This window comes from Haemaphysalis longicornis, unplaced genomic scaffold, assembly GCF_048455015.1.
Source record: "Haemaphysalis longicornis isolate Haplotype H1 unplaced genomic scaffold, Haemaphysalis longicornis Haplotype H1 scaffold_1, whole genome shotgun sequence".
NCBI lineage: Eukaryota > Metazoa > Arthropoda > Arachnida > Ixodida > Ixodidae > Haemaphysalis > Haemaphysalis longicornis.
In genome coordinates this window covers 194,103,812-194,117,106 of record NW_027526203.1, presented here as the reverse complement: position 1 = coordinate 194,117,106, position 13,295 = coordinate 194,103,812, and the positions used below count along the sequence as shown (strand labels likewise).

The following is a 13,295-nucleotide window of genomic DNA, read 5'->3' as shown; positions in this document are numbered from 1 at the left end:
GTCGCGATTAACTTCGGCAGAACTACTCGCGAGGTCGACATACGCGAGCCGACGTGGAAAGGGTCGTCTGGATAGGGTGAGGTGCCCTTGCCGGTACATATAATGCCGGGTGCCCACAGGTCACTCAAGGTTGACCGCAACCAACTGAGGGCCCCGCATATCTTTTCCTGGTATTGCATTACGTCGTAAAAATCATGTTCAAGCTCGTATCCTTCGAGAAGCTCACCTATCGCCTCGTTCAGCTTGTTAAGTTCAGTGTCCTTTTTTTCCAGCTCGTTAATAGCCAACTGCAAGTCCAACGCAGACAGTGAGGGAACTTGCCGGAGCTCAGTAGCTGCCTTTAGCTGCCTTGTAACAGCAGCGCGCAGAACCTTCCTCAACAAACGCAAGGCGTTTAGGTCATCACCAGCTTGGTACTTGGGGGAAGTACAGTTGCTCCCAAGCGGGGTACCCTGGACGTGACGGTGCGTATCTGCGTCCCGTTGGAGGTTCCGGTCAGTCGTAGGTGGGCGGTCAGGGCCAGCCATGGCGACCTCCGGCTGAGGGTGGGGCAACGGCGGTCAACGGCAGTCAAATCACGGGGTTCTACGAACCTCAAGCCGAAGGGGACGTCGGTGGTCTCCTTCGCCGTACGTGTTCATTCTCCCGGGTTTCGGCACCAAAATGTAGCGAAAGAACGACGCAAGGCAGACCTGGGCCATGGCTGCCCTTTGCGGGGACGATAACTTTACTCGCATGGTAAATCAACGATGATGATCATGACTGGCGCATAGCCAGCGGGAGATTTAACACCCTGTTTACTGAAATCCACATACATGAGTCACTAAGTAGTAAATTTTCATAATGTCTTTGCACATTGATAGCAGGTATAGGTTCTAAAGAGTGTACTCTGGTGGTATGTTTTGGGGCAACACGTTACGTAAAATGGACTCGGCAAGCCTAAAAAGGCATTTTCAGGGCAACAAAAAGTAAATATAGCCACGAATCTAAAAATAAGCCCTTATAGGCACACTCAACAGTTGATTAAATTTCAGTTCCTGTAGTTTGTGCTTATTTGTTGAATAAACTTTGCAGGGCCTCCAGGGAAAAAAATGAGCATTTTGCCTAAAGTTTCGATCTCTAGTTATATTTTGTATATCAGGGCATGAGCTGTGTCACAAATATTATCATGTGCCTGTGCATGACTGTTTTGCGTGCTGGAATTTGCTTTTTTTACTGATGTGCACATGGTTTTTCTATTTACACTATTGTACTTTAGCAGTAATACTTTGTTGCACTTGTTCCTGTCATCCACTTCTGTCTCGTGTCAAAATTTTGCCTGTATATATGCGAATGTATCTTACCAATAAATCCTAGTTGGAAATAGCACTTGTTCATGTCATCCTTCTTTGACTCTCATCCAAATTTTGCACTTTACACGTGTGAAGTCGCCCAAAAGTCCACATCGGTCAGCTACATGAGAGATCCAGCACATCACCCACTAAAAGTCTGCATGGCTTCACCTAATAATTAGGCCGTAATCTTCAAGTGCCTCGGAACACGTTGGTTTTAATGTTTGTTTCAGTGAAGTTTTTTCTGAGCCGACATCACAAGCACAGAGTTAGGTAACAGCACTGTATCTATACCAAAACTATCATGCATAGAGGTGTGGCTTCTATACTCAATAACGTGCAAAGGCTTCATTAGAAGAGAAACAAAAACTGCATGCAGTGCCCTTAGAGCAAGTAAATATCTTCATTCAGTGACTTTTGCTTCACCTAATGAGAATGCACTGTCCCCTTATAACTGGTGAAGGTGGTACAAAAACAATTCAGCTATTATCAACACACCCACTGAAAGGAAAGTGCTGGTGATCCATTTTACATTCCTGTGTTTGAGGTGTTTGCAGCATATTGTGGCAAATCTTAATTTTTGTTCCCAGTGCAAATTACGAAAGGCACAAATTGCGGCTCGTTGAATGTTATGTGGTGCTTTTGAATGGACTGCGTATTAAGGGTGGGCGATTGATCGACCAACTTTCCGATTAATGCTTTAGTTGCGATTAATTTTTTAATCGGTTGAAGTCATGTGAGCAAACCGAAACAGGAGTGCCGCATTTAAATTGTGTGCATGTTGAGGACCATATTTGTGTTCAAATAACCTGCCTGACGTTACAACAGAAAACAAGGCAAATATGCTCAGAGATGACAGCGATTAAAACTGATAGGGCGGAGAAGCATTTTATTATTATTATTATTGTATGGATATCATTAAAATATTATTTTTGGTCATTTTTCTTTTAAAACCAATGCTACCAATTAATTGATTAATTAAGATTAAAGCTAGCCAGTTAATCGGATTAAAACTTTTAACCAAAGCCCAGCCCTACTATGTATGCAACCTACACCTTGGCTTTATTCAAAAGGTCAGACGGTGCACATCATTACTACAATATTGTTGTGTGAGGAACAACACTACCACCACACAGGAATCAGAATACGCGTGGATAAATTCCACAAACAGGCAGCCGGAATGCAAAGGAAGCCAAGTAAACCAGGGGAGGGCATCCACTTATTAAACAGCCATCGGTTCAGTTCTTGTGCAAGATGGATGAAGCCTGCCACTTCTGTGGTATCAAAACAGCTTGTCCGTGTTGCTGCTGCTGCTTCCTTTTTTTCTGCCATGCTATAGGCACTCGGTATGAAATGAAATCATATTTGCTACCACTAAACAAATGTGGTCTTAAGTAGGAACAAAATGCCTGAACTAAAAGCCTGCAACCCTCCTAGTTGTATTTCTTATAGGAGTTTTTGTAGAGACCAGCCACACCAGCAATGCGAGAATATGAAATTCTGCTTTTGAAGCTGTTTTATTGGAATAGCTTTTAATAGTAACAGATATTTTCAAGTTCATGTGCCCTCCTAAAGCACCATTATCTTCAAAACGCGCTTTTGGTTGAGTTGGTCTACGATATTGACAAAATAGATAAAAAAATATGAGCGCTACAAGAACACCGCACGAAAAGAACGGACGACAAATACACCAGCTGCTTGCCTTTCTCGTCCGTTGTTCTTGTAGAGCTCATATTTTTTCAGCTCCTTCCTCCTGTTTGTTCAAACCACCTCTTAAGAGGTTTGAACATTCGTAAAGCAATTTCAATCTTTGCGAAAGGCGAGAATGGCCTCAGGCATAAGCTTCATCCAATGCTACACCATGCTCAAGAAAAGTGCAAGTTCTGGTTGCAATTCACAGCTACATCCTCTTTGGAAAGAACTTGATGGCTATGATATAATTCCCCCTTTTCAGGAATGAGTATGCGCACAAGTGGCGTAGATGAAATTCGCACCCGCCGTGGTGGCTCAGTGGCTAAAGAGTTACGCTGCTCAGCACGAGGTCGTGGGTTCGATTCCCGACCACGGCGGCCGCTTTTCTGATGGAGGAGAAAAGCAAAAATGTCAGTGGGTACGAGATTTCAGCCCACGTTAAAGATCTCCAGGTGGTCAAAATAATCCGGAGCCCTCCACTACGGTGCGCCTCATCGCCTGCGTTGCGTCGGCGCGTTAAACCCTACAATCGATCAATCAGATGAAATTCGCAAGGCACCAGATGAACTTTCTAACGGTTTGCTCTGCTTTTGGGCAGCTCCACCACCGTAGAGAGTGCATTTAACGGAAGAATTTTATGACTTACGATGCATGAATGGAGAAATGTTTTGTAGGATGCAGACGCCAAACACAATCCATGTACTGGCTTTTTGTGTGCATTGGTTGGACACAACAGAAAAAAACTACGTAGCTGCAATGACAGATATGTAAGACGTGACCCACCCAGCACTCGCGTGTGTGGTAAATTGCTTGCTCATGCCCTTTCCTTCTCGCCAATGCAGACATTCAGTTCAAGTGCTAGGCATGAATGCTAGTACAACGATCTTCAGGGAAGAGAATGATTTAAATGAAGCACTCATAATCCCCAACCAAGTACTGAAAAGCATGAAGTCAACATTAAATCATTTTTCGTTCGTCCGCAGTGTCCACAATGTCTTTGGCACCTCACTGCACCTAGCCTAGCTAGGACTTCGTGCTGTGGAAAGCAAAGATTGGCTCGCACGTGCCTGTTCGTTTAGACCAATAAAAATTAAAGCACGCAGTTGCAAGCAAGCATCAGCAAAGACCAGGGCCGTAGCCATAATTTTTTTTCGGAAGGGGTTATGGGCTATCTGAAGGCAGGACTTTGCCCAAGGGAACACAAATTCTCGCTTAAGTGCTGCCTGCAAAACTTTCAGAGGAGGTTCGAACCCACAACCCCCCCCCCCTCTCGCAACGTTACTGGCAAAGACTGAACCCAAGGTCTGTTGAATCGAGCACACACGAATGCTCGAGTTCACCGCCCTGCCGCGACACTTTTTTTTTGTTTTGGTGCAGTACGATATCGGTCATCCAAACTTTTTATGAGCCTGGTACTGGTACTACAACGGAGTTATGGTGGAGTCAGCAGATACACGACGCGTTCATCAACCAACAGCTCGACGCAACACTTGACAATCGTGTAAGCACTGTCCACAGCGGCTACGTGGACAGAAACTCGGGCATCAAACAAAACGCCAAAGCGAACCCACCGCTGCAGAAGGGCGCACTTGCGCAATAGTGATAAAAAAACACCTTACCGCAGTGCATAGCTTCTCGATGCTATGCGCAGTGCCTTCGTGATAAAAGTAAAAACAACAAAAAAAAGGCCCACGGCCCAGGAAGTGACGAAAATGTCTTTATCACGTGACTTTGGGCTGCGGCGTCACAACCTCGATCTGTTGATGGCCGGTAAGAGCGTCCCGGACCAGACCAACGACCAGACCACAGTATAATATTTGGCTTTATTCTGTGGACCACACCACATGATAATGTTCAGCTTTGTTCTGTGGACCAAGATTGCCAAGATCGTGGTAGAGTAGGTCACGTACACTTCATTTTTGTTTTGTGGGTGGTTGGTCTACAAACATTTGCGGGGGGCAGGCCAACTTAACGTTGTGTTTTCTGCGTGGTTTGTCCACAGGTTTGTGGTCTGGTTTACAAAAACGTAGGCTAAGAACCTGGTAACACATATTTTTGATGCGATTTTTAACGACCTCAACATTTTTTTTAGCAATCCTGCCCCGAAGTCAACTGAAGCCATGCCAATCTTGTTGTTTCATAGTCAACATGGCGACTATTACAAAGTTCCCGCGGGTAGGGTGGCTAAGCGAGGGACAAATACAGCGCAAACTGAGCGTCTTGTAGCGTCAAAACGGTCGGCATCATGTCATCGGGAGTTGTTGAAGACGTTTCTTTGCCCGCTTAATTTTTGTGAGGGTGAACTCTGCCGCATTTCGCCGCATCGTGGTGTGGAACGTAGGGCTCGCCGCTTCGGACGTCTTTGTTGATTTCGTGTGTTCTTTTATGCTGTCTACTAAATGCCTGACGACGAAATTACGCTACCTGCATCGCTCGCTGTGCGTAAAGGGGAATGCTGTTCTGATAAATGGAGATGAAATCGTCGGGTGGAGGGAAGGGGGGGAGGGGGGTAGAGGTATACAGCTTTGCTGTAAAAATGTCGCTTGTCTTCGAAGCGCGAAGCGTTCTAGCTCGAGGCGTAAACGAAAGTCTCGGTGTCTTTTTTTTAGTACGCGTTACGAAGCGCTCCAGCGCGAGGCGTAAATAGTACCGTGACATGAGACGACGATTACGACTACAGGAGATGCCAACAGCCCCAGCACCTAAGCGGCTTGGCCCCTAAAAAGAAGTACGTGGCGTTAGAAGTTTGATTTTTTTCGCTCTTGGACTCCTTCGTCCTGGCCGAAAACCGCCTCCCGTAGTGTACCGCCCTGCGGTCTCTCAGGTTCTGACGAGCCTAATCTGGCTGTGTACTCCAAAAGAAATAACGTTTCTCTCGGAGGTTGCTCAGCATCTTGTGCCGCTATTTATTTATTTATTTATTTACACAGTACCCACAGCGCCTGAGGCATTACAGTGGGGGGGGGGGGGGTAGTACAACTTAGATCAGAAAAGTATAGGTAAGGCAACATCAAAGTCAAGAAGAAGGCCACGCAAATCGCGCTCACGTAGATGCACATGTAATTGTACAACGCTACTACCACATATATAAAGAAGGCATCATTGTTATATACACTGACAAGATGGCAAGCTAGGCAGTAATTTTACAACGCTACTACAACATATTAAAGAAGGCATCATTGTTACGTACACTGATAACATGGCGAGGTAGGCGGTTCCAATCACTAACGGTCTGAGGAAAGAAAGATCTCTTAAACACATCAGTTTTACAAGAGAATTCACGGACCTTAAACTCATGATCTCCGCGCTTAGATTTGTAATGCGGTTCTAGCATGTACAGGTCACGTCGTAGTTCGGTGCTGGAATGGTAGATTGAATGAAAAAAATTTAAGCGAAGTCTTCTACGGCGGCATTCTAGAAGTTCCCATCCCAATGCATCCTTCGTTTGTGTTGCACTGAAATCCATTGTGTAATTTCCGGAAACAAAACGAGCTGCTTGGTTTTGAACTCGCTCTAGTTTAGAGATGTTTTTAACAGTCCATGGGTCCCAAACCGTGCAGGCATACTCCATAACAGATCTGACGATTGATTTATACAAAAGTTCCTTTGAAACTTGAGGAAAATTTTTAGCATTCCGGCGAAGAAATCCCAAAGCTCTGCAGGCTTGAGCTGCAACGTGATCCACATGACGATTCCAAGTGAGGTCAGGCGTAAAAAAAAACCCTAAGTATTTATATTCCAAAACATGTGTTAATACAGTATTGTTTATGCTATATGAAGTAATCTGTGTGATTTTTTTTCTGGTAAATGTCATATGAGCACATTTTGCCAAGTTTAACTGCATTCTCCATTTTTCACACCACAAGTTAATTCGTTCTAGATCTTGCTGCAAGACACCAGAATCCTCCGTTCGGTAAATAGTCCTGTACAAGACACAGTCGTCCGCAAACAGTCTCATATTTGAAAAAACACCATCAGTAATATCATTAATAAAAATCAAAAATAGCAGAGGACCTAATACGGACCCTTGAGGTACACCGGATGTAACTTCCGCCGGAGAAGACTTCATCCCATTAACTATTACGAACTGTCTTCGCAGCCTTAAATATTCCTGAATCCAAGAGATTACCTGTGGGTTAATGTTGTAGCTTATTAATTTTTTAAAATAAGAGGGAATGAGGAACAGTATCAAAAGCTTTTCTGAAGTCCAAGAATACACAATCAACGGAAAATCTTTCATCCAATGCCCCAGCAAGATCGTACACAAATTCAATTAGTTGAGTTACACATGACAAACCTTTTCTAAAACCATGCTGTTTAACATTGAATAACGAGTTTGCATTCATGTATTCAACAATACTAGTATATAAGACATGTTCCAGAATTTTACAGACAACGCAAGTTAGAGATACTCCTCTATAATTTGAAACAATATCACGAGGGCCCGATTTGTGGATCGGAACAACCCCTGCGTTTTTCCAATCCTCTGGAATACAAGAACTGGAATACCCAGTTCGCGATTCATTTGAAACGGGCCGTGATATCTAAGGAGAAATTTATAGTCAAATGTACGCCCAGTGATTTTGAGTGGTGGCTAAAATATCTAGAACGACAGCGTTTTAAATGAATTTTCGCGTAGCAGTGGCTGTCAAGTGTACCATGCCAGTCGCGCAAATTCATTGCAGCACGAATGATACTTCCTCAGAGCCATGCTTTCAATTATGGTAGACATTCGCCCGTGTATACTTCATAATTTCAAAAAGAAAAAAAATCAAAAGGTTCCTCCTGTTGAAGCAAACCAAAAATTCTGGATAAATTAGAAAGCTTTGTATTCAGATTTGAATTTCATGTTTTCTGGTTATATTGTGTTAGCATTAGGAATTTTTCGGTTTTTCTTCATTAGGCTGCTTGGTTTTATTAATAGCTTTTTAGCAAGAGATTTCCTCCTCCTCCTTACAGTTGTTCATTTTGTAAAGAACATAAGCATGTGCCCCATGCATGTGCTCAGCCATCTCACAAGCATCAGCTGCTTAAGTGGGCTGGGAAATTATATGTACTGTTCCTGTAAATAAAGATTATTATTATTATTATTATTATCCGCTCGTACAGCCGGCTGTGAGGTAGGTCGGTGCGCCAAGACAGCACATGAAAGAAAACAGCGTGTTTACGGAGACACGTTTTCGTCCGCGGCCGTACAACCGAATGCACTGAAGAGACAAGGTTCTCGCACAAGGGTAAAGACAAACGCAAGCGAAAAGAAGAAACTTGTAGAGCAGACACGCAACTACATACCGCAACTTAGAGCTCAGCGGACCGGCGCACGCCGTCAACGCTGCCGCCTAAAAAGCCCTCCAATTAGCGACCAGACTGCCCACCCGGGAAGGCGCAGTTCTGAAACTGTGTTGCACGACACGACCAAGCCGAACAGCACCACCAGGCGCCGCCTCAAATGGTCCACAAAATAATGCTGAGCATTATCCTATGGTCTGGTCCACAGCGTAACTTTTTCTTCCTCCGTGGCTGTGGGCGCTGAGGGGCTGTGGCTCGCCCCGTTCGACACGGACCAACACCCTCTAGACTTTTAAAGGGGCACTGACACAAAATTTTGAAGGCGAGATAACTTCGGAGATAGATTGGTGGGACCACATATACATCATTTGCAAAATATCAGCGGCGAATACAGCCTAGAACATATTTAAAATCAATTTGGAAGTGTGTGAAACGCAACCGAGCAGCCAGCAGAGGACCACGCGCAATGGACCTTTTTCCAGTAGCGATCTGCGCATGCGCGGGCTGCTGGTCCGCCATTCTTGGCAGGCGCCTCGGGCAAAATAAACAAAAGCGCGCCCCTCGCTTTCCTGCTTAGGGAGTGGCTATAATCTGCACGTTTTCTTTTTTTTCTCTTTGAACTCCTCGTGGTGGGTTCGTACGTGCATACAATAATGGCTTTCTAAGAAAAGGGGCGAAAACGCTTGAGACTGACCACGCTGCCAGTGAGGGGTTACGAAACTGAAAAAAAAAAGGGGGGGGGGGCGCTTCGAACACGGCATATTAGTCACGAGAACGTTCGCCTGCTACCGTGACATTCATATGAAAGGTGCGGGTGACGGGTCAGTGCGGGAGGGGCTGCAGGACCAGGATATTTTGTGCACGAGTTCTCCGAAAGCCAAACTTTCTTGGGGGTGCGCCTTACTGCCATTTTTAGTTCGCCGTGGCGGCCGCTAGAGGGACCGGTACTGGAAAAAGGTCCATTGTAAATAAACAACATCCCAACACGTCACGAGTTTGTGTTTGCCGCTTCCGCACTACCGGCGTTTTCTGCCGGCTCGCCCGGCTCGCCGCTCCAATCGGAGGGCCGGAGGGCGGAGCTTCTGCTTTCGAGAACGAACGACCCGATCGTTGGCGGCGGAGGCGCCGTGATTTCGTCAGCTAATCGGGCAGCTGGCCGCGACCAAAGTTCTACAGCGATTCCAGGCACTCTGTTTCTATTACTGTTTATTACCATTGGATGCGAAAACGCGCCGGAGGCACGAAAAGCTCACTGAGCTAGCCGCACGGTCGCTGTGCAGGCGGCGGCCACGGCCGCGAAGTGGCCCATGCCGGCGCAGGTAGGTCGAGTGATAGCTTGTTATCGCTGCACGAAATTGTCCCCAAGTCCCGACCATGGTGGCTTACATGAGAAAGGAGTTAATGATGCGATGGCGGGTTGCATTAAAAATTGTCATCTGCACCGCTTACGAGAGCGGCGCTCGAATATCCGACGCAGTGCTGAGCCGAACACATCTGTAGGCGGACCTGTAGGCAGACCGGCCGGCTGCTCCCAGCGCGCGTCTTGCCACCCACCGTCTCGAGCGTCGCGCGTCGTTCTTTAGCCGCGGTAGCATTTGCACTCGCAGCGCCTACGTCACATCCACGGTCGCTTTTTAATTAAGCGCCTCACGAGATCAGTACGTGGGGGCATTCGCAGAAACTGCTGGCGATGCGGATTCGACAGTGCTACGGCGGCTCTGCTCTGTGATATCCCTCCGACGGTCACGTGGTCAGCTTTGTTCACACAAAATCCACAAAATCCATCGTTTCGCGGCACTCGCTGAAACCGAAACTGCGACTGGCCGCATTGAAAATGCCTCTTAATTATACAACCGTCGCACGCTGAAGCAAATGAGGTTTCTACAGGTTATAAGTAGGTCACTAGCTACTTATCGCAACAAAAAAAAACAAGATGCAAAATTTTTGTGTCAGTGCCCCTTTAAGGCCTGAAGGCTGCCGCCGTGACGTCACAGAGCAGGGGCGGCGCCCGGTCGCCGTGGAGGAGTGCATTCAACATGCACTGTGAAGTAATGAACAGGCTATTTCCATCACCAAAAAGGAAGGTATACAGCTGCAAATATTTATCGACCAGTAAACCTCACCCAATGTAACATTTTCTCTGTTTCAAATGAGCAAAAAAGCGTGTTTGGTAGAAAGAACTAGCAAGCGCATGGAAACGTCGTTCGTCAAGCTACCAGCAGTACATTTACAGCGCGGTAGTGAACCCGTACATAGGTATCTTCATCGATTCTTGTCTATCCTTGTTTACGTATCCCATAGGTAGCGGGATCTTTTCTCTCATTGATATATGCAACAAAAAGCAGCCCGAACGGATAGTTATGGTCGCATCTCGGAAATAATTACCTACATGTAAATCATTCCAGTCTGTTCAAAACAAAACTACTCGTACAAAAGCGTTAACATTTGCCATTTAGCAAAAATAAAAGGTTGACTGCTTTGGGGTGTTAATGTGAATTTGCGAAACATTTCCCTTCCTGAGTTGCGATTGCCAGCGGGTGATACATTTATGGACACGTAGCAAATAAATTCCAGAGCAGATCTTACACAGGTTGCGAGGCATTTAGCATGGTTTATAAATGAGGTCGGGAGACGAATAGCGTCTTGTCTGAACAAGTTTATTTACAGGCACTTATTTACAGCAAATTTATTTACACCACACAAGTTTATTTACAAAGGCACTTCCACAGCTATTTCTTGCTGAGTGTTTGCAACTTTCTCTTTTTTTGTGCGTCAGAATGCGCTTTTAAAAACTCATCATTCATTCTTCTGCAGAAGTTTTTGAGCAGAATATTTGTGCTGCACCACAACACATATTTAAGAACTACCTCGCTGGTGGGTCCGTCGTCGCAAGTGTCGAAATCAGACGACTCGTCGTTTGTCAGCCGCTCCACCGTGAGATTTGTAACAACTTGCCGCTGGTTTGAGAGTTTCAAAAACACTTCGTTTTGCGAAAGTTGCTCCACGATGGCGTAATTATGTGCCACAGCATTCACAACCGACATTGCTGGGTGCACAAGCCCTCCTCGATCCATCGATCTGATGAGGTCGTAATGTTTGTCAGCAACTGACACTGAACTTTCTTTATTCAGTGTCAGTGCTTCCCTGCACTTGTCGCACTTGAGTTTCTTCAAGGCCGCGTAGGCTGCATACCCTGCCACATACACCAGTACAGGGATAATGTCCTTCATCTTTGACAGCGTTTCTTCGGTGACAACTACGTTGCAGCCGGGCCGTGAACAGTTAGCTTCACTGTCAAGATACTGACATTGCTCGTTTTTGTCACTGACGCTTTCAGTATTGGCGACCGTAGGCAGGGTGCTTTGCAAGCGGAGTTTGTTTTCAAACTCATACACTTGCCTTATCGACACAGGGTATTGAGCGCCAGCTAGCTGTCTGTATTTGCCGAAACGGTCTTCCAGGCAATCGGTCTGAATTTTGCCAAACAGCACATAGGTCAGCTTCAGTTCATCTAAGCAGTACCTGGCAATCTCAATGAGACGTGGCGTAGTCTGGTGCAGAGCAGCATGGGTTTCCTTTGTCAGCGTACCACTATCGCAATCCTTAGTCCTTTCTTTCCACTCCTCCATCCAGTCCAGAAGGTTGTAGAGGAAATCTACTTTGCTGTCGGAAAGCGAAAACACGGGCTCTTGAAACTCGTCTCTTAATCTGGCTCCCTTAGACGGGGTCTTTACGTTCACGATCTTCCACCATTTTACCATGATTTCAATGAATGTGGCGGTCCCTTCTACATGGCAGAGATCGTTCTTTCCCCCAATTTCTAGAACAGCGAGAGGGACAGTATCGTTCAGTACCTGCAGAGCAAGCTTCACATTCTGCTTCTCGATGTCTGACGGAAAGAGGGCTTTCCGCGACAGTGTGTAAGCATGTCTGAGTAGTTGGCCGACCTCAAGGTTGTACACCTCCACAATGGTGCCAAAAGATGCCGACAGCATACGTCTTTCCGATGCCGTTTGCTGTTCGAATTCTGGAAAATAGAAGCAGCGTTGGTGATTGCGCTGTTTTGTCCAGTTGTTGCGAACGCACTTTAGAATGTGCACTGGATCAATCACGAAGAATAAAGGCCTTTTGGGATCGCATGGGTGCGGGTACACGAAAGCTGGCGAATCGCTGGTTAGCGCCGATGAGAACTGCTCCATCGCGTTACGGTTCACTCTGTTGTTATCGATCACAACACAAATGACTTTGTACCCGATCTTCTCAAGACCACAGATGACCTCCATGAGCAATTTGTGCAAAATATTTCCTGTGGCACCGCGGACAGGAACTATGTGAGCAACTTCTTTAAAACTAGAGGCAACGCTCTGCACCATAAAAACCATGGCGCTAGTAGCGGCCTCAGAGGTGTTCTGCGCAATGCCGGTGATGTTTCCGCCCTTGTAATCGAAGAACGGTTTAATGTGGATCTCGTCCACCATGACAGTAACCACGCGTTGACGCTCACCCAGGCCAGATATCCTTGTCTTCATGTAACCTAAGAAAGTAGAACTGTCATGTTCTGCCTGTGGATTCATTCCTTGGGAGGAACATATAGACCTGATAGTTACTGGATGTGGCATTGTGATATCACCATAACTACGCATATATTTGTACGCATGTGGCGATATTGTGTACAGGAGGCAACAAAACGCTGTGAACTCCGGTGAGTACCGCCTCCGCGTCTTGTTCTTAGAAAGCAGCCTCAACTGCTCCGTCAAAAATCGTATTGCGCCGGCGTTGTCCTCTTCCGCCAGTGGCAATGCACTGAGCAAAAAAAAAAAATCACGCCATATCCACGGAATGAATGATGATAAGTTGGGCGAAGCTCGAGAGGGGGAGATCATCGGTAACCGTAACTCTCGCGTGAAAGTTCGCCCATTACATCATTAAGAAAGACGTAAGACTGTGTGCGTACATTGTACAAATCAACTTTTATTTTCGGAG

General features: G+C 46.0%; 1 protein-coding gene across 1 annotated transcript; it reads right to left on the bottom strand.

The window, feature by feature from the left end:
* Positions 1-11,041: 11,041 nt before the first annotated feature.
* LOC144156208 (uncharacterized) lies at positions 11,042-12,728 on the bottom strand. Its single transcript, XM_077688086.1, has one exon. The coding sequence runs from the start codon at positions 12,692-12,694 to the stop codon at positions 11,042-11,044; it is 1,653 nt and encodes a 550-aa protein (XP_077544212.1). The 5' UTR covers positions 12,695-12,728.
* Between the last annotated feature and the right edge of the window lie 567 nt (positions 12,729-13,295).